At 40.7% G+C, this 21,957-nt stretch overlaps 2 protein-coding genes across 2 annotated transcripts; one reads left to right on the top strand and one right to left on the bottom strand.

Moving 5' to 3' along the window:
• The first annotated feature begins 1,204 nt into the window (after nt 1-1,204).
• Nucleotides 1,205-19,386, top strand: LOC100748879 (cubilin). Its single transcript, XM_012384270.3, has 52 exons — nt 1,205-1,366; nt 1,470-1,599; nt 1,690-1,875; nt 1,976-2,017; nt 2,101-2,241; nt 2,321-2,424; nt 2,516-2,663; nt 2,745-2,987; nt 3,129-3,441; nt 3,506-3,825; nt 3,917-4,273; nt 4,345-4,498; nt 4,577-4,758; nt 4,846-5,509; nt 5,888-6,110; nt 6,185-6,502; nt 6,593-6,753; nt 6,844-7,176; nt 7,401-7,894; nt 7,974-8,366; nt 8,444-8,717; nt 9,174-9,407; nt 10,003-10,508; nt 10,910-11,123; nt 11,183-11,548; nt 11,626-11,819; nt 11,898-12,049; nt 12,135-12,323; nt 12,415-12,596; nt 12,722-12,934; nt 13,023-13,169; nt 13,230-13,305; nt 13,372-13,480; nt 13,550-13,709; nt 13,791-14,021; nt 14,268-14,341; nt 14,418-14,647; nt 14,917-15,117; nt 15,200-15,335; nt 15,589-15,925; nt 16,005-16,190; nt 16,295-16,451; nt 16,528-16,705; nt 16,811-17,053; nt 17,122-17,284; nt 17,356-17,570; nt 17,646-17,723; nt 17,844-17,908; nt 17,986-18,226; nt 18,308-18,470; nt 18,707-18,957; nt 19,053-19,386. Exons 1-52 carry the CDS (start codon nt 1,299-1,301, stop codon nt 19,164-19,166), a joined length of 11,253 nt encoding a protein of 3,750 aa, XP_012239693.1. The 5' UTR covers nt 1,205-1,298; the 3' UTR covers nt 19,167-19,386.
• Nucleotides 19,198-21,320, bottom strand: LOC105680596 (protein pxr1). The gene is made up of 3 exons (XM_012384268.3): nt 20,677-21,320; nt 20,460-20,591; nt 19,198-20,286 (listed from the first exon to the last, which is right to left on the bottom strand). The coding sequence occupies exons 1-3, from the start codon at nt 20,679-20,681 to the stop codon at nt 19,566-19,568; spliced, it is 858 nt and encodes a 285-aa protein (XP_012239691.1). The 5' UTR covers nt 20,682-21,320; the 3' UTR covers nt 19,198-19,565.
• Nucleotides 21,321-21,957: the final 637 nt, after the last annotated feature.

Genomic DNA, 21,957 nt, shown 5'->3' with positions numbered 1-21,957 from the left:
ATTTCCATATACATTTCCGGATTAGTTTTAAATTTTATCACTATAATCATGACAGTTATGTCTCGTTACATGTATTAATGTTTCACATATAATCACATGCAATATGTAGATAAAACTATTTTATAATAAATGCTGGAATATTTATATGCGAGTGTATACGCAAATCGTATCGCATAATGAAAGAATAATTTGACGGTCGTATCGCGGGAAGAGCAAGTTAGCATAAAGGTCTTTTCTAGACCTTCAACTATAATTCCTTCGTTTATTCTGAAAACTTTTCTATGCATGCTTTGGTTATTTTGATTTCATGGTGAATCATGTAAATGTGAGGAAATACGCAATACGGTCCTTGAGCAACTGCGTTATCAAAGCTTATTTTTGTATATTTTCGGATCGTCTTGCTTAAATCGCGAAAACGTATTTTTACAGATCCAAATTAAAATCTAATCCAAATTTTAAACACATTGATGGAAGCCAAAAGCAGCCTACTCACCGATCATCGAAATCACTGTGCCCACAGCTTCCTTCTTTTTTCATGTATGTCAAAGAAATGGAAAATTAAACTAGGAGATTGGCACGTGATCGAAAATTATGTTGCATGGTCGATGTTTGATTTCCATATTCCGGTGAACGTGTTACTAAACTTTTAATTGGCACAAAGTTGTTGGTGAAATTAAATATCATCATTAATTTTCAATATTATACAAGTTCGTACACTTATACAGCAATCCTCTCATGATGTTTATTAATGCTGTATATTTTTATTAAATAATTGTATAAATAATATTTCATTAATTATTTTACATCCTCTAACAAGGCATTTTTCAAATGAAATCGATTCGTCGAAATAGTGCTTCAGTGATAAACTAAGCTTTAAATTTATTTATTTATGTTTCGATACGTTAAAGAAATATTTAAAAATCATATACGTTTAAATACGTTGCGAGATAAAGAAAGTTTTAAAGGGAAGAAACCGAAAAGTGAGTGTCCTAACGACAGTTAAAAGGAACTTATCAAACTTAAATTTGGAAAATAAAATTCTTAAACGAACATTTTTGGCAAAACGAACTATGTTATAAAAAAAAGAAACGAATCGAATAATGAACATGTAACCGATACTGGGTGGATTTCGATAAGTGTACTGAAATACGCCCACTTTCGACCGACGACATGCATCGTTTCTAACCATTCGATGCAGTCTTCTACGAACTTCAAAACGAGAAAGATCACGTGTAGCATCCGGCAAGAGATGCTATAATAAAAATTCGATCGCGTACGCTTCAATCCGTCGTAGCGACATGGCTACGAGATCGCAATGGTTGCTGTTGACTTGGTTGGGATTCTGCGCGGCATGGATGGACGAAAGGTCTGGAGAACACAATTTCCGCCAGATCCAATCTTCATCCGAAAGAAAAAAAACTTTCTGCTCGTACCACATTGCATAAAACGTAATTTTTAACGCGTTCCAGGCCTGTGTTGGAGTCTCGGGACGGAAATCTGTTCATTTCCTCCGCGAAGGACAAGAACATCACCCTGAAGATCTTGGGAGATGGCCACTTAAACGTGAACGAAATTAATTTGCTTGAAGTCGCGAACGCTGTATGGAGACACTATTTTCCTCAAGAACTGAACAGTGGTACGGATGATTTTCTCGTTAATGACGTAATTCGTCTCGTTTCTTTTTTTTAGGCGGTAAGCGCGACACGTTTAATCGAAAGATGGAGAATGGGATACCTGAGCGAAGTGGAATCGAATTTACAACGATTGATACAGGTTGTGGAGGGTCCCGAGGGTTTGGAGAAAAGAATAGCCATGATGAGAGGATTTGGAGAAGGAAATAGCACGTTGCAGCCGGGAGCTCAATCAGCAAATCGAGTAAGTATCTCTTGAAATAAGATTTTCTTTACGACGAATCATTTTGTTGAACTTAACCGATGTTTAATAATTAACACTTCGTTCAATTGATCACTTGCAGTCTACGCCTGGAATGAACTTAAGAATTCATATGATGGCTCGAGTATGTACAAAAGTTCCTACTAAATATTTTGCATGACGTATATTTAGCAGAGAATATTTAAATAACTGTTGAAATATGTCTAGGTAAAGCGAATAGAAGAAAAAGTAAAATCGATAGAATTGAAGCTGAAGACAAACGAATGTAGTAGCAATCCCTGTCTGAATGGTGGTACGTGTCAGGATCTTTACGAAGGATACCAGTGTCATTGTCCATCAAATTGGGAGGTAAATAGTAAAATATTAACGAAGTTAACTATTTCTTCTAAGTTTTCTATACAAATATTTATTTGCGTGCACGCCATAGGGTCCAAATTGCGTTGTGGATGTAAATGAGTGCGTCCGACTATTAGGAACAGATCTTGGATGCCAAAATGGAGCCACCTGCCATAATCTTCCAGGATCGTACAGGTTCTTAAACAGTTTGTTTCTCATGAGAAACTGTTACACCAGTGTTTTACGATATTCTACGTTTACTAACTTTATTTTACTTATTTTTCAGTTGCGATTGCACAGCAGGATGGTACGGTCTCCATTGCACGAAAAAGTCTTCCATTTGCAAACCGGAAAACTCCAACGAACTATGTGGTCACGGTGTCTGCGTTAGCAAAGAAGGTTCTCCACTTGGTTACACCTGTATTTGCGACCAAGTATATACCACGAAACATCTAATTTCATCTGTCATAATTTCATCGTTTCCTGTATGCAATCGAAATTTTGTATTCTTTCAGGGTTGGCAATCCGAGGGTACTAATCCAGCTTGTATCAAAGACGTGGACGAATGCTCCGAAAACCATAGACCGTGTTCTGTGAATCCTTGGGTTGCTTGTCGAAATGCTCCCGGAACGTTCTTCTGTGATTCTTGTCCTCAAGGATACTCAGGGAATGGTTATTATTGTGCTGATATCGACGAATGTATGATCGACAACGGAGGTTGCAGCACAGCTCCCAGAGTTCAATGCATCAATACCATGGTAATTTAGAAAATTCATGCCAGTACCAGTAATAATATTTGTCAAATAAAGTACATATTGAGATATCGTATATATCAATGTACAGCGAGATAAATTGAAGAAATTTTTGAACGAGCTAGAATATACATGAATGTTAAACAGGGTTCAAGAATGTGCGGTCCCTGTCCTAGAGGATACAGCGGTGACGGTGTCACTTGTGTCTACGTTGGTAGCTGCGCCATCAACAACGGCGGCTGTCATCCGTTAGCCACATGCATCGAGAATCCAGCTCTCACGAGCGCCTACGTGATCTGTCGTTGTCCAGCCGGTATGGTGGGCGATGGACTCGGCCCGAACGGTTGTCAATCGACCGAGATATCTGCTCATTCACCTTGCGCTAGTAATCCTTGTGTGCACGGAAAGTGCACTATCCATGGCACCACCTACACTTGCATCTGTAATGCTGGATACACCGGTAAGAATATATTATTCTTAATTGCCATTTAGCCAGCGATAAATAATATTTTGAATTATATCAGGGAGCACGTGTGACGTCAGAGATCCATGTGTACCGAATCCCTGTAAAAATAGCGGTGTCTGCGTGATTTCTAACGGCGTGCAAACCTGCGACTGTCCGTCGACGTACACTGGCAACAGATGCGAAACGCCACGGCAGACCTGCGGCGGTGTGTCCCGCAATCCCTTGGGACATCTCGAGTTCCCGATCGGTGGAAACGTTTATCAGCACGGACTGAGCTGTGCCTGGGTTCTAGTCACCAACAGTTCGCTCGTGTTGAACGTCACGTTCACCCGTTTCAACCTAGAACATTCGACCGACTGTAAATACGACTTTTTACAGGTATCACGTCGATCGATCTATATTTCCATTTATTTTCGTCATATTCTACTCGTATCGTCGATCAAGCCGTTAATTGGATGACGCGTTTCAGATACACGACGGCAGGAACGCCGGTAGTCAGATGATTGGCAGATTTTGCGGCAACACTTTCCCCCTCAAGAATGGAAATATCGTGTCCTCTCACAACTCTCTGTACTTTTGGTTCCATTCGGATAACAGCATATCCCACGACGGATTCGCGTTTGAATGGAATAGTATCGAGCCCGTTTGCGGAGGCACTTTGACGAATGATTACGGCACGATCAGTTCTCCCGGATCGCCAGGTAGGTATCCGCCGAACAGAGACTGTTACTGGACGATTACCGTTAAATCCTCAAAGAGAATACAGATTCATTTCGGGCAATTGATGCTCGAGGAGCATCCATCCTGCGAAGCCGATTTCCTCGAGGTAAGTGTGATTTGTCGAGTCACTCTCCACGTTCATATAAATATATTCGTATTTCTGTCGATTGTTCACAGATCAGCACTATACATAACGAACGACTGGGGCTTTATTGTAATCACACTCATCCGCCGCCTCTTGTTGTGCCAGCTTCCAAAGCTGTAATTTATTTCCACTCTGACAGTGCTGGACAAGATGCTGGCTTCCAAATTCACTACTCTGCCATCGAAGGTAATTGAAATTTCAAGAATAAATTCGAACTTCTACTTCCTTCAAGTCATCCAATATTATAAATCGCCATTTTTTCAGGCGTTCCTGGTTGTAACGACGTATATACCACTCCTACCGGTACCGTTAGTAGTCCTACGATCACAAATATTCGAGATATAGAATGCGAATGGAAAATCCAGACTGCTGTTGGTAAACGGATAGAAATTACCTGGCCTAAGTTAGAGCTCTCGGATACCGAATGTCGAATGCAAAAACTCGAGGTATCTTCTCTCCCAATCTTCACTTCCGAATTCTAAAATGAATTTTGTAAGATAGAAATATTTTGACATTATTCATTTTTTAATCAGATTTACGATGGAGATACCAGCGAATCTCCATTGCTCCAACGATACTGTGGTACTATGACTCCGCCCACGATAAAGTCGAGCACGAACGTGTTGCTGATTATTTTCACATCTAAAATGTACTCAGATGGCAGCTTCACCCTCTCCTATAACACAGTATGTGGCAAGCTATTCACAGACGATTCAGCAATTATCGAATCATCCATGACTGCAGACGGGATTGATACCGTTGACTGTGTCTACGAGATCAAGCAACCGCCTAACAAAAGAATCGTACTAAATATGCTCGAGATGAATATTAGTACTCAGCCGAGGATTCCATATAGAAGCCTGAGGCCGATTAGATTTCATCATTGGAATCACTGGAGAGTTTCCACTCTCAACTGGCCAGAGAGATACAACTGGCAGGATACATACAACTGGCCATTTGAAGACGAAGCGATGCTTGGAGAAAACAGGATACCCTCTTGTGTGACAAGTTTTCTCGATGTGTATGACGGCCCCAACGAGAACGCTCCGCGCCTCGCTCATCTTTGTAACGCTATCGTATCCTCCGACGGTTTAAACTTCTATTCCACACAAAATGTTATGTTGCTCAAGTATCAGTCCAAGGCTTGGGTCCATAGCCAAATCCACTTCCGGGCGAATTACACGACGATTACAAACAGTAAGTGGAATATTGCAGGAGGAAATATAAGAATACCGAGAAATTAAAGGAATTTTGTGCAGATGATAACGAAACTGCTGATCTTTGTACAAATTTATACTTTTATAAAAATCGTTCAACGAATGAATCTAAATTATATAACAAAACACTATAACTGGATCAGTACTTTGAATATTTTACATACTTTCGCATATTACGTGCATTTTTGCGCCCGCAAATTGCGCCGGAAAATGCGCGAAAATCCGTGATTTAATGGTAGTGCTTCGTTTAACGATTTCGAATTGGATATTTTCCAAAATAAACGAATAGCTTCTTTCTTAAATTTCTACTGGATTGCGAGTTATTCGATGAATTCCTAACGCATGATTTATTCCAAAGGATGTGGAGGATTATACACAGAAACCAGCGGAACGATTCAGACGACCACCGAGTACGGTCACTACCGCAACGGCGAAACATGCATATGGACGATACAGGCCCCGCTAGGTTATGTTGTGCAACTCACCTGGTTGACATTCGATTTGGAAAGACAAATTCGTTGTCAACACGACTTTGTCAAGGCATACGAAAATTACATGACCAACAAAGAGGAGATAGGAACGTATGTTCGAATTTTCATATGACGATCGGACGATTTGGAATTGTCAATAACGATGTTGTTCTTCAATTTCATAGCTTTTGCGGCGATACCAAACCGCCGATAATAATGACGCAAAGCAACGAATTGACTTTGATTTTCCGTTCCGATTCGACGATAACCCGCGAAGGATTTACTGCCACGTATCTCTTCCTCGACGCCAGGAAAAGTTGTGGTGGTCATTTCGTTAAGTTAACGGGCGTTATTCAATCGCCAAATTATCCGAAAAATTATCCAAACAGAAGGGAATGCACGTGGGTGATCGAAGCTCCAAGCAAGCAAAAGGTGATTCTCAATGTGACGCACTTCCATTTGGAAAATCATCCAAATTGCGATTTCGATTATCTAGAAATCAGGTAGACTTTAAACTTTGAATGTTCTAATATATACTCAAATGTCCTGAAAAGAAATTAATATAATAAACGATTTTCTTCACTTCTTATTAGGAACGGTGGCTATGCAACTTCTCCATTGATCGGAAAATTTTGTAAAACCGATGTCCCCGCGGAAATAATTAGTCAGACCAGTCAATTGTACCTGAAATTCGTGTCTGACCAAACGATATCGTTCAGCGGATTCCGTATAGAATGGGACAGCACGACCATAGGTACAAGATGAATTCTTCGAAAGATACAAAGCTTAACGATCGACTAAAGAATATTTCTGAGATCGAAAATCGTTTTCTTCGATGTTTCAGGCTGTGGTGGAACTATGAACGGCGTCACCGGCGACATCATATCTCCGAATTATCCTGAACCGTACATGCACCGAGCGGAATGTAAATGGACGATCGCGGTGGCGGCGGGCAGTTTGATACGGTTGCTAATAGTCGATCTGCAACTGGAGGAGCACACGAAGTGTAGATACGACTATATCGAGATATATGAAGGGAACAATCGTCGAAACGGCCAGAGATACTGCCAATATCCTTATCCAAAAATCATTACGTCGAAGAGTAACGTGCTAAACATAGAGTTCCGCTCCGACTTTACGAATTCTGGTCGCGGTTTCCATCTGAAATATGAAACAGGTGAGTCGCTTTCCTCGGCGATTGCGTTAAAATTTTATTGATTGATCCATCTGCATCGGTGCTCGACACCTGCCGATATACGTGTATTATGTATCAAATTGTTTCTTCCTACACGTTGCCAATTTTTTACTTGTATAGGTTCAGTGGTAAACTAATGGACCTTAATTATTCATTATGTAATTATTGGATGTATCTATATATAACAAAATGCATTCCTTTTACAGTATGCCAAAACACATTACACGGCTTCTACGGCGTGATAGAATCTCCCAATTTCCCGTACACGTACGAGAAGAATGCAAACTGCAGTTGGACGATTGACGCCCCTATAGGCAACAAGATCAACATCACCTTCTCTCATTTTGACCTCGAAGGGACGAGCTATACCAACTCGTGCGACTATGACTATCTGGAGGTGTACGAAGGTTACGACGGTGGTCCTCATACGCAGCTCGGGAAATTCTGTGATTCCAACGTCCTTCCACCCAAAATTCATTCGTCGGACCACCAAGTACACCTGAAATTCGTCACCGACGGTTTCCTCAATTCCAACGGATTCCGACTGGAATGGGTTGTCGATGGTTGCGGTGGACATCTGACAAGGCCCTTCGACTCGTTCACGTCACCCGGATATCCGTCCGCTTATCCCTCGAACGTCGACTGCGAATGGTTGATCGAGGTCGATTTCTCGCACAGCATCGAACTGACTCTCCACGATGTTGGTATCTTGAGATGAACGTTCTCCGACAGTCAACGACGAATAAAAATCTTTCGCGTATTTAATCTTGTTCTTTTAGATAAACACCGAGAAGCAGATGGACTGCTACTTCGACAAGGTCCAAATTTTCAGCGGCAAGGACGAGAGCGCACCGAAATTAGTCGAAATCTGCTACTCGCCTAAACCTGTAGTGTACACCAGCTTCGGGAACCAGATGTTCGTCAAGTTCCATTCCGACGTCACGTATGCGACCCGTGGATTTAACGCCAGTTACAAAAGCGTTCCCATCACCTGTGGTGGCAGATTTACCACCGATACAGGAATCATATTCTCCAAGAATTACCCGAAAAACTATCCGCATAGTCAAAATTGCAAGTGGTTGATACAAGTTGATCAAAATTACATCGTTAATATGACCTTCTTGGACTTCGATATCGAGGACAGTAGGAATTGCACCGACGATTATGTTCAGGTTATACATTAAATATTTGTTTGAAGTTGGGAAAACTAAATGGAACAAGATGTAGAAAATTGTGACTTTTGTAACAGATATACGATGGGCCGACAACGGACTCGCCGTTGTTAGGTACCCACTGCGGAAACGAACTGCCACCCTCTTACGAATCAACCAGCAATGAGATGTTAGTTGTTATGAGAACAGACAGAATATTAGGAGCGAAAGGATTCCAAGCACGGTATCGTAAAGACTGCGGCGCTCGTATCATTGTACGCGATCAAGGGTACGTCGTTCCATATGCAAGTTACACCACCGACGCTCTTTCCGATGGAAGCTGTACATGGATATTGGTTGCCGAAGATCTAGGTACAGTTCCGCCATATTAGATAGTCCCATCATAAACAGTCTTTCTTTTTTCTCAGATACTCTGTTTAGGTTTTTAACTAATCTATTTTGAAACGTGCAGAGAAAGAAGATGATAAGTCACGTTCCCCATTTTTTTTTCTACAAGGGAACAGTTTTTAAATTCAGTTTTTAATTCAGTTGTCAATTAATCCTGTGTTACCAAAATTTTCTTACCATTTAGTTTTTATGATCTTTTCATAATTTATTGCAAGATAATAAAATAGTGATTCTCGATAGGTTTCTACGAAATTTTGTCAGTCTATCAACTATTTTTAGTTCTAATTGATTCTTTCCATTTTCTGTTACAAAATATTAAAAGACTACTTTAGCAATTATGAATTATCAGATTTGTTCCCCTGTGACTTTCATGTAATAAGTATTCCAATTATTAATTCTTTTTTCTATTTTTTAAAACAGCCGATCATGTCACTGTGACATTCACGTATTTGGATCTAGACGTGGTAGACTGGACACATCTAGAGGTGTTCGATGGCGAAGGTTTGGATGGGCCATCTCGAGGCCATTGGGATGCTGGTACTGACACTGTACCCTTGCCGATAACCAGCAACGGTAATGCACTTACCGTGCATGTGACCTCAAGCTACGAATTGTTAGCACGCTTTTCCTTCACCTATTCCGTGTTAGATTCAGGTAAATGATGCGACCGCTTTTTTTATCGTTTCTCATATCTTCTTGGCAAACTTTTCGATACTGAAAACGATTTATTACGCGACACATTGAATATTTAATGTATACTGCATTCGTAGTAACTAATCTACGAATTTTTATGTGGTTTTGTATGCACTGTGACGAGACACGATTATACATTTGATACCAATATAACGTTTGAAACCAATCTGGAAATGCATATGGAAGTTACAAGATATTTGCTACAAATAAAAAAAATACATTTAGTTAAAAAGAAGTTAGTATACAACATGAATAGTCACGTTAATATTTAGCGTTACAGATAGTTTCAATGAATTTTGCGACTTAATGTAACACATAATTGGTCGTTTAAATTTCATTTTCAGATTTGTTTCTAGCTTTTCCAATATAGATAGTTATGAAATGTCAAAATATTTTGTACGACGCATATAATATATTGGTTAAATGTGTCCACGAATGCTCGAATACTTTCGTGAGCTTCGATGCTAAACAGATCGATCAATTTCGTCAAATCGATAAATTTGAGTTTCCATTATCTAACTCAATCGAACGTTAAATCTTATTGATCGAACTGCAGCATGCGGCGGAACGTACAAGACGTATAAAGGAGAGATCGCCTCGCCGAACTACCCCGACAGTTACCCCTTAAACGCCGAGTGCATCTGGATCCTGGACAACTCGCCCGGAAATAGACTTCGCCTGAATTTCATCGACTTCGATCTGCAGCAAAGCGACGACTGTAACATGGATTATTTGGAGATACGAGAGGATAGTGGAATCGGGAAGCTGATCAATACTTTCTGCGGAACCAACGCAGAACCAGTCCAAACGCCGAAAAAATTATGGATCAAGTTCAAGAGCGACAACGAGGGCGCAGGAAAGGGGTTCAGAGCTCATTTCCAAGTGATAGGTGGAGACGAACTAAGTGGACCAGTAGGAACAATCACTTCTCCGCTTTATCCGATTCCTTATAAACAGAGCTACACCATGTGGAGAATCACAGTCGAATTTGGGTCGATAATTCGAATCGATATCACGGATATATATATTAACAATTTCGATACTGGCATCAACTCTCTCAAGGTATATATAAAAACATATATATTTCAAATATTTGATAGCAGGCGGAAAAGTGTTGCTCAGCATCATTCAAACACCTATACGATTCCAAAAGTACTGTTCCTCACAGTCCTTTTATCAGGAACCATCCTTCTCATCCTCAATCCGTCGCTAGTTCTTCTAAGAACAATGTTTCTCCTTTTTAAAGGAATGCAACCGTAGGTCGCTTGCTATTCCTAAACTTTCGTTCTAAGCGATCAAACTCTTGATATGCGATAGCTACAAGATTTCAAGTCACTAGCTATGGCACAACAACCCTTTGCCTCAACAATTTGAAAAATACATCATAACTAACACGTATAATTTTAAACGCGGAGGTTACTAGAGACTTTGAATCCATAACAACGACTACGTGTTTTGAACAGGTGTACGATGGTTACGATTACAATGCGCCAGTTTTGTTGGAAATTTACAATTTTGATCAAGCTCAGTCCGTCACGTCCACTGGTAACGTAGTCAATATAGAATTTTCGATCGATGTCAGCCTTGTATTTCGACATGGTGGCTGGTTCTCCCTTAATTGGCTTCAAATACCAAGAAACATCGATGATGGCAATACGGAAAATGAAGCCGTTAAACGTAAGTTCGAAGATCGTTAATGTCGTTGATTAAAACGTAACATTGTAATCTTGCCACAGTGTCAGAGTGCAGTATGGAAGTGGCTCTACAGAACAGTAGTAGATACGGTATCACGTCGCCCGGCTGGCCGCACGGCTATGCCGATAATCTTCGTTGCGTATGGATTTTCACTTCTCCACCTGGAACTCATTTGGTCTTTAGAATATTATACATGGATCTGGAAGAAAGCAACAACTGCATGGCAGATTTTGTCACAGTTTACAACGGCAATGCCCTGACGGACGAGAGTAACGCGAATCTATTGCACAAATTATGCCTATCGAATTCTACGTCGATGGCAATAGAGGCGGATAACGTGATGACGGTGAAGTTCGAATCGGATAGCTACTTGAACGAAACGGGCTTCAGCGCATACGTCTACCAAGGTAAAAATATTTTCAAGTACTCTTGCATTCGAGGACATTATTCACGATATAGGGTGTTCATTGTCGATGTAACTCAGCTTGCGGTGGTAAGCTTTCTGGACCAAACGGAGTGATCGAGATCAATAATGTTACATCGAGGTTGCAGTCGCATAGTTGGGATATTTCGTGCGAGTGGGTGGTCACAGTGAGGCCTGGGCGAACGATAGAAGTGAACATCGTTGAGATGTCGATAAAAAATCCCAGTTCGACGTGCAGTAATAATTTTCTCATGGTAAATTTGCATTCGATATTAAATGTGTCAATGATAATCTTTTAATTCCTTCAAATACGTGATTAACTGTTTTTATAGTTGAAAAATGGTGGAGAGATTGCGTCACCTTTACTTGGAGCTGGAAAATACTGCGGTTTCGTGACACCAACCCCTCTTCAAACCACCGGAAATCGCCTATACGTAAAGGCGCACGGTATTCAGCCCAATATCAACTTTAAATTAACCTACAGGTGATCACGGCTATTTCTTTTACCCATTAATACGTTCCACACCTGTCAAGTCACATTTTCTGAAGAAATTTGATGAATTATTCAGCGAAGTGAGCATGAACTGCGGAGGTGAATTCTACCTGACGAGCAAGCAGAAGGAGTGGGAAATCGCCACCCCGAATTACCCGAACATCCCTCCAACATATTCCGAGTGCACGTGGACGGCAATAGCACCTGGCAGAGAAAGGATATTCATTCATTTCATCGAAAGATTCGATTTGAGTTCCTCCCTAAAGTGAGTCTTGGATGTACCAACAGTGAGCAGCTAATTTGCTATATTAAATCGTTCAAGTTCCGTGAACAGTAAGAGAGGAAACGGATTTCAGCTGTGAGAAGGAGTACGTTGAAATCAGGGATGGTGGAACGGGCAACTCCAGACTGTTAGGAAGATACTGTAAAGACACAGCTCCCAGCAGCATGGTCAGTACCGAAAATATGATGTACGTTCACTTTTACACGGACGTCCCCGAGCCCAAGAATGGTTTCAAAGCTGTGCTCTCTATCAAAGGTTAGATGATATGTAATATCGCAATTTACTTCGTTCTAAATATTTTGCATTCGTGAATCAAAGTTATACATACAAATTCACACCTTTGAAATAATTTTCTAATAATTCTTCTGCTTTTCTTGTAGATTTATGCGGTGGGATCATCAGAGGTCTCAATGGCTTTATCTCATCACCGAATTATCCGTTGGGTTACGCGAAAAATCATAATTGCACTTGGCGAATAATCGCTCCAGCAGATCACACATTGAAGTTCACGTTCTTAGATATAAACTTACCTAACCGCCATACTTGCAAGGATTACGTGCAAATCCAGGAAGTGATGCCGGTGAATAAAACGAGTAAGTAGAAACAGACTTAGAAGTTAGACCCGACGTGGATGAACCCTTCCTATGATCTTCCCTCTTTTTCTTTTTTACTTTTTATCAGGTGTCGAAATTGGCAAGTATTGCGGTTTCGTGAAACCCGAAGCCGTCGAAACGGCATCCAACGAAGCGATAGTGACGTTCGTAAGCGATGATATCGAATACGTATCCTACCGGGGTTTCAATCTTAACTTTACCGCTAGTCAAGAAAGTGAGTACCAAATGAGAATCGAAATGGAAATGAAACGACAATAAATAATGTTTATTGCAGTCTGTGGAGGTGAAATCACTGACATGATGGGCACGATCAAGCCGAATGGTTATCCCAATATCGCAACGCGATCAAAGTACGCAATTGAAAATTTATGTTAAATTAAACCTTCCGTACTTTATCTACTCCTATTCTTTTGCAGATACTGTGACTGGAGAATTAAATTGCCGGTAGGATATTACGTAGTTGCTGAATTACAGGACTTGGATATCATGCCCGGAATTCAGTCACGACTGGGTTACACAGTAACGGTAATTATCAACGACCTTACAATTTTTACCATTTTACCATTTCAACCGTTAACTGATCTTTTTTTTCAGTTTTACAATGATTTCCGCTTCAAATCCAGGATAAAGACAATACGATCGAATTCAACAGATCGAATGATAATAAGCTCTAGCAATACCATGATGATCGGTTATTATTCGTCACCAGGCTATCGTGGTTTCAAATTGCGGTACCGTGCCGAACCGAATCCTCGTACGTTCATGAAAGAAATATTCCTTTGATAGATCAAAAGTGCAATCGTCCGATGAACAATATTGTTATCCAAACTTTCAGCCTGCGGTGGAGTGATACAAGAAATCAAAGGTAATCTGTCACCACCAAAATATCGACCCTTCAACGAGTCGTCCTATTTCTGTCTCTGGAACATAGTAGCACCGAACAGTCTAATAAATAGCAGTCATCTTGGAGTGACATTGTCGATAAAGGTGGTTGGCCTAATTGGCGAAATTCGTGGATACGCCTTAACCAAATATTGCTTTCGGGACCGGGTCATCTCTTTGAGTGGTAAGATTGTCATTGTCAACCGAATCGTATCTTTCTATCGCTAGACGATTTTTTAAAATCGTGGAAAATATGAAAGAATTGCTGTTGGTTTTTTGAATTTAAAAGGTTTATTCGAAAAGTTTGTAGAAAAATTTCAAACGTTAAAAGTATCCTTTGCACGATTAGAACGAAAGTGAGACTTAAATACACGTTATATCACATACATTAAAATTCGACGAATGGTGGAACGTATTTTTATTTTCCAAGGTATCGGTATGATTTGCGGCAACTTCTCGGAACCGGTGTATTTGAGAAGTCCCAAACTGATGAACGAGTTGACCGTAAGTCTCAAACGAAGGAAACACGATGGTGTTGCATACATTTTGCACATAGCGTATATCTGTTTGAAATTTGTAGATAGTGAACGGTACTTTCGGTGCACCGATGCGCTTCACCCTCGAGTACGAATGGCAACCTTGCGGTGGCATTCTTAGCGGATTGACGCACGTGATACAGGCGCCTAAAAATATATCCTATCCTATTAATTGCGTTTGGCACGCAAATTATCCAGACAATGGAGAAATGATCAAGCTCCACTTCAACAGACTACACTTGGGTGGCTGTGACAAGAATTACATCAGTATCAGGTACTTTGGAAACAAATAACTTACTGCAAACCTCAAATCTCTAGAACTAGCGACGGTTGAAATGTGAAATTTGAATCAAAGATATCAGTGCGAGAAACAAAGCTTTGTACACATACCTATATTTTATAAATAAAAGTCTCCGAAAATCCTCCAAAATACACCATAATAAGTGTCTGTTAAAGAAGAACTGGAGTTATTCCAAAGCATTCCGATATTTCTAGTTTCAAGATTACACGTCTTCCAAATTCTTCAATGTGCTTGTTTCTTAGGAACGGTGGTCCCTTCTCGCCAGAGATCGGCAAATTCTGCGGTAACGAGCAACCTAATAACATCACCAGCATATCCAATCAGCTGTGGATCGAATATACAGCAGTAGAGGATCCCAGTGACTTCGAGTTCGTCCTAGAACCAGAGAACGACGGATGTGGAGGCACACTTCATGGCAACAGTCGCGAAATATCATCCCCTAAGTAAATGAAAACACGATAACGCAAAATGAATCAGAGAAATATCTGATTGAGCGATTCATTCATACTCTTCGTGTATCTACAGGTTCCCGGCGAAATATCCCAACAACGCGGAGTGCATCTGGGAAATAATAGCGGACAACGGGTATCACATCGGCCTGGTATTCGTTGATCGTTTCAATTTGGAGAGCAGCCCTAACTGCGAGAAGGATTACGTACAGGTGCGTGAGAAATTTGCATGGTAATGAAATTGTGCAATAGGTTTCCGTTTCATCCGGACGACGAACTTCGTCGACGCACCATGTTAGCATGAAAAGTAACGATAGTGTGTTATGTTTGGTCTTATTATTATTATCGTTGTCCAGCGTGGCAAGAAATGAAGCAGTCGATAGACACGAAACCAGTAGGGATATGACGTGTTGCAAACTCGAGATAGTCGAAGATTTTATCTTTCGAATATTTTGTCTGATGTAGATGTTCGACTGGGTGACAGACGCAAAGAATAAATCTTCCATAGGAATGTGGAAGGATCTTGGAAAAGTCTGCGGTAGAAACACGCCGTTGACATTCAATTCGACCAGCAATCGTATGAAAGTTATCTTCCATTCGAACGAGGCGATCCAGGGTGACGGATTCCGCGCCGTTTGGCAGAAGAACTGCGGTGGAGTTTTCGAAGCCACCTCTCACCGGAAGATTATCACATCGCCATCGTATCCGAACTTCTATCCGCCAAATTTCTTCTGTAATTATACTATCGTGGCGCCAGAAGAAAGCATAATAATCAGTTTCAAGGAATTCCAGATCGAACACAGTAAGCAGGAATAAATGCTACTAAGAGAACGTGACAGATACCACTGAAATTCATCATTTGGTGATTCCGTTAATCATAGGTCGCAAGGACTGTAACCTCGACAATGTGACGATTTCATACGAGGACACGTATGTAATGGAGGAGAATGTTTATTGCGGAGAGAATAAGCCACCCTTAATAAAGGCGACAAGCAAAGCAGAGATCATCTTTAGAACCGATAGATTCATTCAACGAAGCGGTTTTCTATTCGAATATCATCTCAATGGTACTCATGGCCACATATCATAAACAATACTGTCAAAAAATTACGAAACTTTCAATAGTATTTGTCTTTTAACGATGTCTTTTTTTTTCTTTCTATCTCGAAAGACTGTGGCGGAACGATAACAGAGCCTGGAGACATTAAACTCTTAACACGCGATGGCATATACCTCGGAGGGACGGACTGTGTCTGGAAAATCCAAGCACCTTCAGACAAGAGTATCGTTCTCCGTTTCGAAAGTTTCGTACTCGAGTCCAGCTACAGGTATCTTATCCGATATTCAAGTTCGAAGGAATTATAGTGACAGTGGTATTTTACGATAACGTTATAAATCTTGCAGCTGTTTATACGATGTCGTGACAATCTACGAAGGCCTGGAGGAAAACGAGCAGAATAGACTAGCTAAACTGTGCGGAGATCTGTCGGAACATTTGCCAGTCATAAAGTCTAACTCAAGTTCCATGCGGGTTTTGTTCCACGCGGATTACAGCCGCCACTATTCTGGTTTCACCGCAAAGGTAACTTCTACGTAGTTTATAATTAGAATTTCCAGCCTTTTTAATCGTATTACAAGCCATTTTCTTCTAGAATCGCTTAATTTTCAAATCGTTTCGTTATCTCAGGTACTTTTTGTGAAAAGTGTGGCAGCAGGTTGCGGCGGAGTCGTTCATTTGCTTACTCCTCATAGTCAGACATTCAAGACACAGAAAGATTCGACGTACGATAGCCTGGAAGACTGTCACTGGAACGTGATAACATCAGTGGGAAAAATTATCAAATTTACTATCAACAGCATGGATATCAAGAATAAAACTATCAATAAAAATGCCACTATCGACAATGAATGTACTGGCGATTTTCTTGAGGTAAAATTTTCCCATCTGCCGATAACTTTTGTATTGTTATGTCTTTAACTTCTTGTTACGTCGTTTAGGTTCGCGACGGCGCCGGACCTTTTAGCCAGCTTTTAGGAAAATTCTGTGGCAACCAACCTCCGCTTCCTATATTATCCGGTTCCAATACTCTTTGGATACGATTTGTCAGCGATGGTACGCTCGAAGGAGCTGGCGTCGAGGGCACCTTTGACACATTAGATGGTGAAATCAATTAAATATCGACTAATTAACGTGAAAATGCTCGATGCTTAACGGTTGTTCGATTTTTCCAGCGTTATGTGCCTATGCCGCCCCAATAGCGAACAACTCGAGACTTATACTGACTTCGCCGAATTATCCGAATAATTACGAACCGAATACAAGGTGTCATTGGACAATAAGTTCCGAAGACCTATACACCGAAAGATTAAGGATACAATTTTTAGACTTCGATTTGGCTGACTCCCACCAGTGCGAAGATGACTACGTTGAAATCATAGACGGCAGGGTATGTTGCTTAACGTATGACTTATTCAGTTCAGAAATATCGTTATCGTATCATCATGAAACGATGTTCATACAGAATCGAAAGTACATCGAGGAGGGCTACGGCGAGAACTTCGTTTGGAATGGAAACATGCTGACAGAAATTTATGATTCGGTAATGAAACTTATCTTTTAATACCTATAACATTTACAAATTTTATATGTATATTTGTATACTGTTGTTTCCAAATTATTATTTAATATTGTCAAATTTGTATGGTTTAATAAATTATAGGGCGGTTTTTCGCCATCCACTTCGTACAAATACTGTGGCAACAATTTGCCTCATGATTTCTATAGGTAGGTAACGAGTTGTCAAACAGAATCCAAACGTACAAAATTTGAGCATAAAAAGTTGAATTTCCTTGTCGATACAGTTACAGCACCGAACTGCACGTGACGTTCAAAGGTTCTAGCACTGGTCACAAAGGTTTTAAACTCGAATATGGAAAGTCGACGTGCGATCGGAATTTCACCGCGGAACAAGGTCGAATCGTGCACGAAGGTATCACTGATTGTTGGATCACGATAACAGCGCCTAAAAACCGCACGATCTCTTTATATTTTAATCAATTCTCGCTCTACGACCCGGAGGAGTGCACCAAGAGCTCCTTACAAGCAAGTGTTCTAATCGCGTTTCTATTTATACATCCTTTGACAAAGATTCTGTTTCTACTTGGTCATGTTGCGTTCACTTAGGTGTTCGATGGTGATTTGACTGGTAAATTGGTAGCGTCGTTGTGCTCTATGGACGTGCCCAGTCCTATTTTCAGTACCGGAAACAAGCTGAGTTTACATTCTCGGTCCGAATGGTCATCTAGCTTTGAGTTCTACGACATCACATATACCACTACGGACGCAGGTGAGAACAGAGTGTGTTCGATATTAATACTGAAAATCAGTGCGTTGTTTGTGAATTGCTGCGTGAACGTGTTAGGAAATAGATAAAGATTTTGTAGGAGGTGGGAAGCATCGTGCGTGGGAAGGGCAAATAGGAATGAAACAAGTGAAAACAGTGGGAAATGGTGTATAATTTTGTGAGGAAATCACGCGCCGTAAAATAATTATTTGTTGTATGCAACAATTAATCACATACAGGTCGTGGCTGCGGTGGTCGTATATTTAATTACGCCGGATCGTTTACGTCACCCATGTACCCCAACGAATATCGCAATAACACGGTGTGTGTCTGGGACATTACCGTGCCAAATGGCCTGAAAGCCGCCTTGACTTTCCCAGTATTCGACATCGGCACGAAAAAGAGCTGCTCTTACGATTACAACGTTGTGAAAATCTACGATATCACATCGACTGGAGAGGAAGTTCTTTCCACTACTTACTGTGGAGGGGTAATTCGATATCAGAATATAAGACCAATTGCTGAGTCTATTTGAAGAGCAAGGTGATAATGATGTTTTTATCGAATTCTTATTTGTCTTTGCAGGATGATCCGGCACCGTTCGTGGCCAGCAGCAATCGGGTGATCGTGAAATTTATTTCATCGGTGAACAATATTGGAACCGGTTGGAGAGCGAATTTCGATGGCCGAGAGGATTAAGAGAAGAGACGTTTGAGTGCAAACATCAGAGAACGATTTATAAATATATTTATTCTATCAAAGTGTATGTATATTTCGCATGTTAACAATGCAGTATATTTATGGTAGCGCGCTTTGAAAAGGTAAACGAATTAAGGCGATTGTCCGACAACTATTATTTGTAAATAACGTAATGTTTGTGCGATGTGGGTAGAGATGAAATAAATCAGATTTCGTACAACGTTTCGCGTTGTTATTGGTCGATAATTCATTATGATATCGTATTGGCTAGAACCAATACCGCCGAGCATTGTTGACTCGTGCGAAATTAATTCAACGATCTTCTCAATATCCTATCGATAAATCATGAATAATATAATATGATATTTTCGAATGTGTTCGTGTTTAACTATTCAAATGTCACGCTTCGTTGCATTCATCCGCGCAATTCTCGTTCGTATCATTGTCCTCCGCTTCTTCAAGTTCCGCCACCGAACAGCTTTTCGTCTTTCCGTTCGCTTCTTCTATCTTCGGATCTTCTTCCACAACTGGCAGAGTTTCCGTATCTAGTTCTTCGTCATTTTGTATCTCTCGCTTCTTCCTGTTCTTTTCGCGTTTGTTCTTTTCAGCTTTCTTCTTGTCTTTTTTCGACACCGACTTCGCTTTAGTCTCCTCTTCTTCCACTTCCAAAGGTGCTTCCTCCATTTCCTTCATCTTCGTTTGTTTTTCTTTCTTCTGGACCTTCTTCTTCTTACCTTCCTTCGTTACCTTCTCGGACTTGTCCAGATTTTCACTTTCCACTTTCCGCTTTGACTTCTTTTCATTTTCCAAGTTGTTTTGTTCTTCCACTTTTTTATCTTTCAATTTCTTATCTTTCAACCTCTTGGAATCTTTCTGGTGCACTTCTTGAGACTCACCAGAATATTTAGTTTTCTTCTTAGACTCGTGCTTCGAATTGGTTCGAGGGTCGGCGTTTTCTTTCCCTTTCAGTTTCTTGTTCTTCGACTTGTGTCCTTTTTCTGATTCCTCATTTTCAACAACGTTTTCAGAGTAGCTCTCCGCGTTCTTTTCCTCCGACGCGCTGTTCTTCCTCTTCCTCGGCTGTAAGTTCTTGCCCTCTCCATCCTTCCATTTTCCTTCCCTAAAATAACGAAAATCAGCATCGTAGCAGAACTTAGTCACGGGGAAATGATGCAGAAGCAACGTCCGTCACCCGTGACCAGATAAAAGCTACCGAGGGCAAAGCGATTATTGCGTAACTGACGCCACGACGCATACAATCCGGTGCATCATACTACGCTTTTTCAAACTCACTTCGAATACGCTACGTCCTTCTTTTTCCTTTCGTGTCCTTTTTTCGACTCCACTTCCTTGCCAGGCTTCTTCGCCAACGCATCGGAGACGAGCACCGTGACAATCAACAAAATAGTAAATAGTACCCAGATCCTGAACAAACGTTCCACGAATTAAAATGATCGCTTTCTAACGTTAACGCGGCCAAACCGCGTGAAAACTAAAATATTCTCCTCACCGCATATCTGCTCCGCGTTTAAATCGCTCTTGATCCTCTAATGATACGTATCGAGTCTGGAGATCGCGTACGACCGAAATCAAGATTCAGCGCAATACTGACTGCTGTTCGTCGGTCCTCTTATATCTTATACTGTGTCTTCATTCATATCTCGATAAACACGCTTGCCTCACAGCTCGATGATCGGGCAGTTCGTGAATGGCTCTTACGGTATCGGTCTCGATATCAGTGTAAGATCTATCGGCAATACGTGGACGAATAATTGCGATCTAAATTCGTAACGCGGAAAGTTCGAAGTTCGAATATGTAACTCTTCCTCGCTTCAACGTATCGTGCGTTCTTGACCTAGAACAGCCTGTGCCTGAAATAGCAAAACCGACTATTCACATCCTACGCACGAATCTTCTATCCTTGATATCTTTGCGAATTTTCCATATTTTTCTCGTCCTGTTTCCGACATTTCGCTTAACCGCTATCGTTTCACTACCACCACGAAACAAGATATTTAGGTCGGTTCATATCTAATCTTCGTGCTGACGGTCTCTGACGTCAGGGACCACTCAAGGAAGCTCTACATTGTGACAAACAAGCATTCGTGTCACAGGTAATTTTCAATATTACGCGACTTATACCATTCACGTCTTTTGTTTGGATCCAGTTACTCTCATCGAGTTATAACGACACTGGATTAGAGGTCCAGGATGCAGCTTCTAGACGCAGATTTTCGCTCATCACGCAATTGTTCTTGCGCCTGCTTCCATAGGTGGTAATATAAACAAACTGAGGTGAGATTGATCCAATTGTGATTTCTCCGAGTAGTCAAATTTCACGACTGCGTCGTATTACGATGGTACGATATCTTTGGTAGATTAAACGCGAATTCGGGTGTGGCAATCGGGAATTGATTTTCGTTGAATAAATTCCACGTTATGTGTATTAAGTACTCTAGGAGCGAGAAACTGAAGAGCTAAAAGTTAATTTAAATATAAATTGGAGAATGTGTTGTTGACTATTTTTAACACGTATATCTATTTTTCAAATTGTGAAAGATCGTGAAGCCATATTTTTGCTTATTAAAAGACGCAAATACCCATTTTACGAGGATCCATAAATCTCGCCAGTTTTCGTTGATCGGTTTTTAGTAACAAACGAGTTACCGAACTATTTACTTTCTGCAATACGATATCTATTCTCAATGAATACCTCCAGCAAATATCGTCGCGATATCTTGAGCACATAAAGGCCTTTTTTTCGTTTTTTGTCATATTCACCAGGTCGTTT

This window comes from Bombus impatiens, unplaced genomic scaffold, assembly GCF_000188095.3.
Source record: "Bombus impatiens unplaced genomic scaffold, BIMP_2.2 scf_0248, whole genome shotgun sequence".
NCBI classification, from domain to species: domain Eukaryota; kingdom Metazoa; phylum Arthropoda; class Insecta; order Hymenoptera; family Apidae; genus Bombus; species Bombus impatiens.
This window is presented reverse-complemented; position numbering and strand designations above follow the sequence as displayed.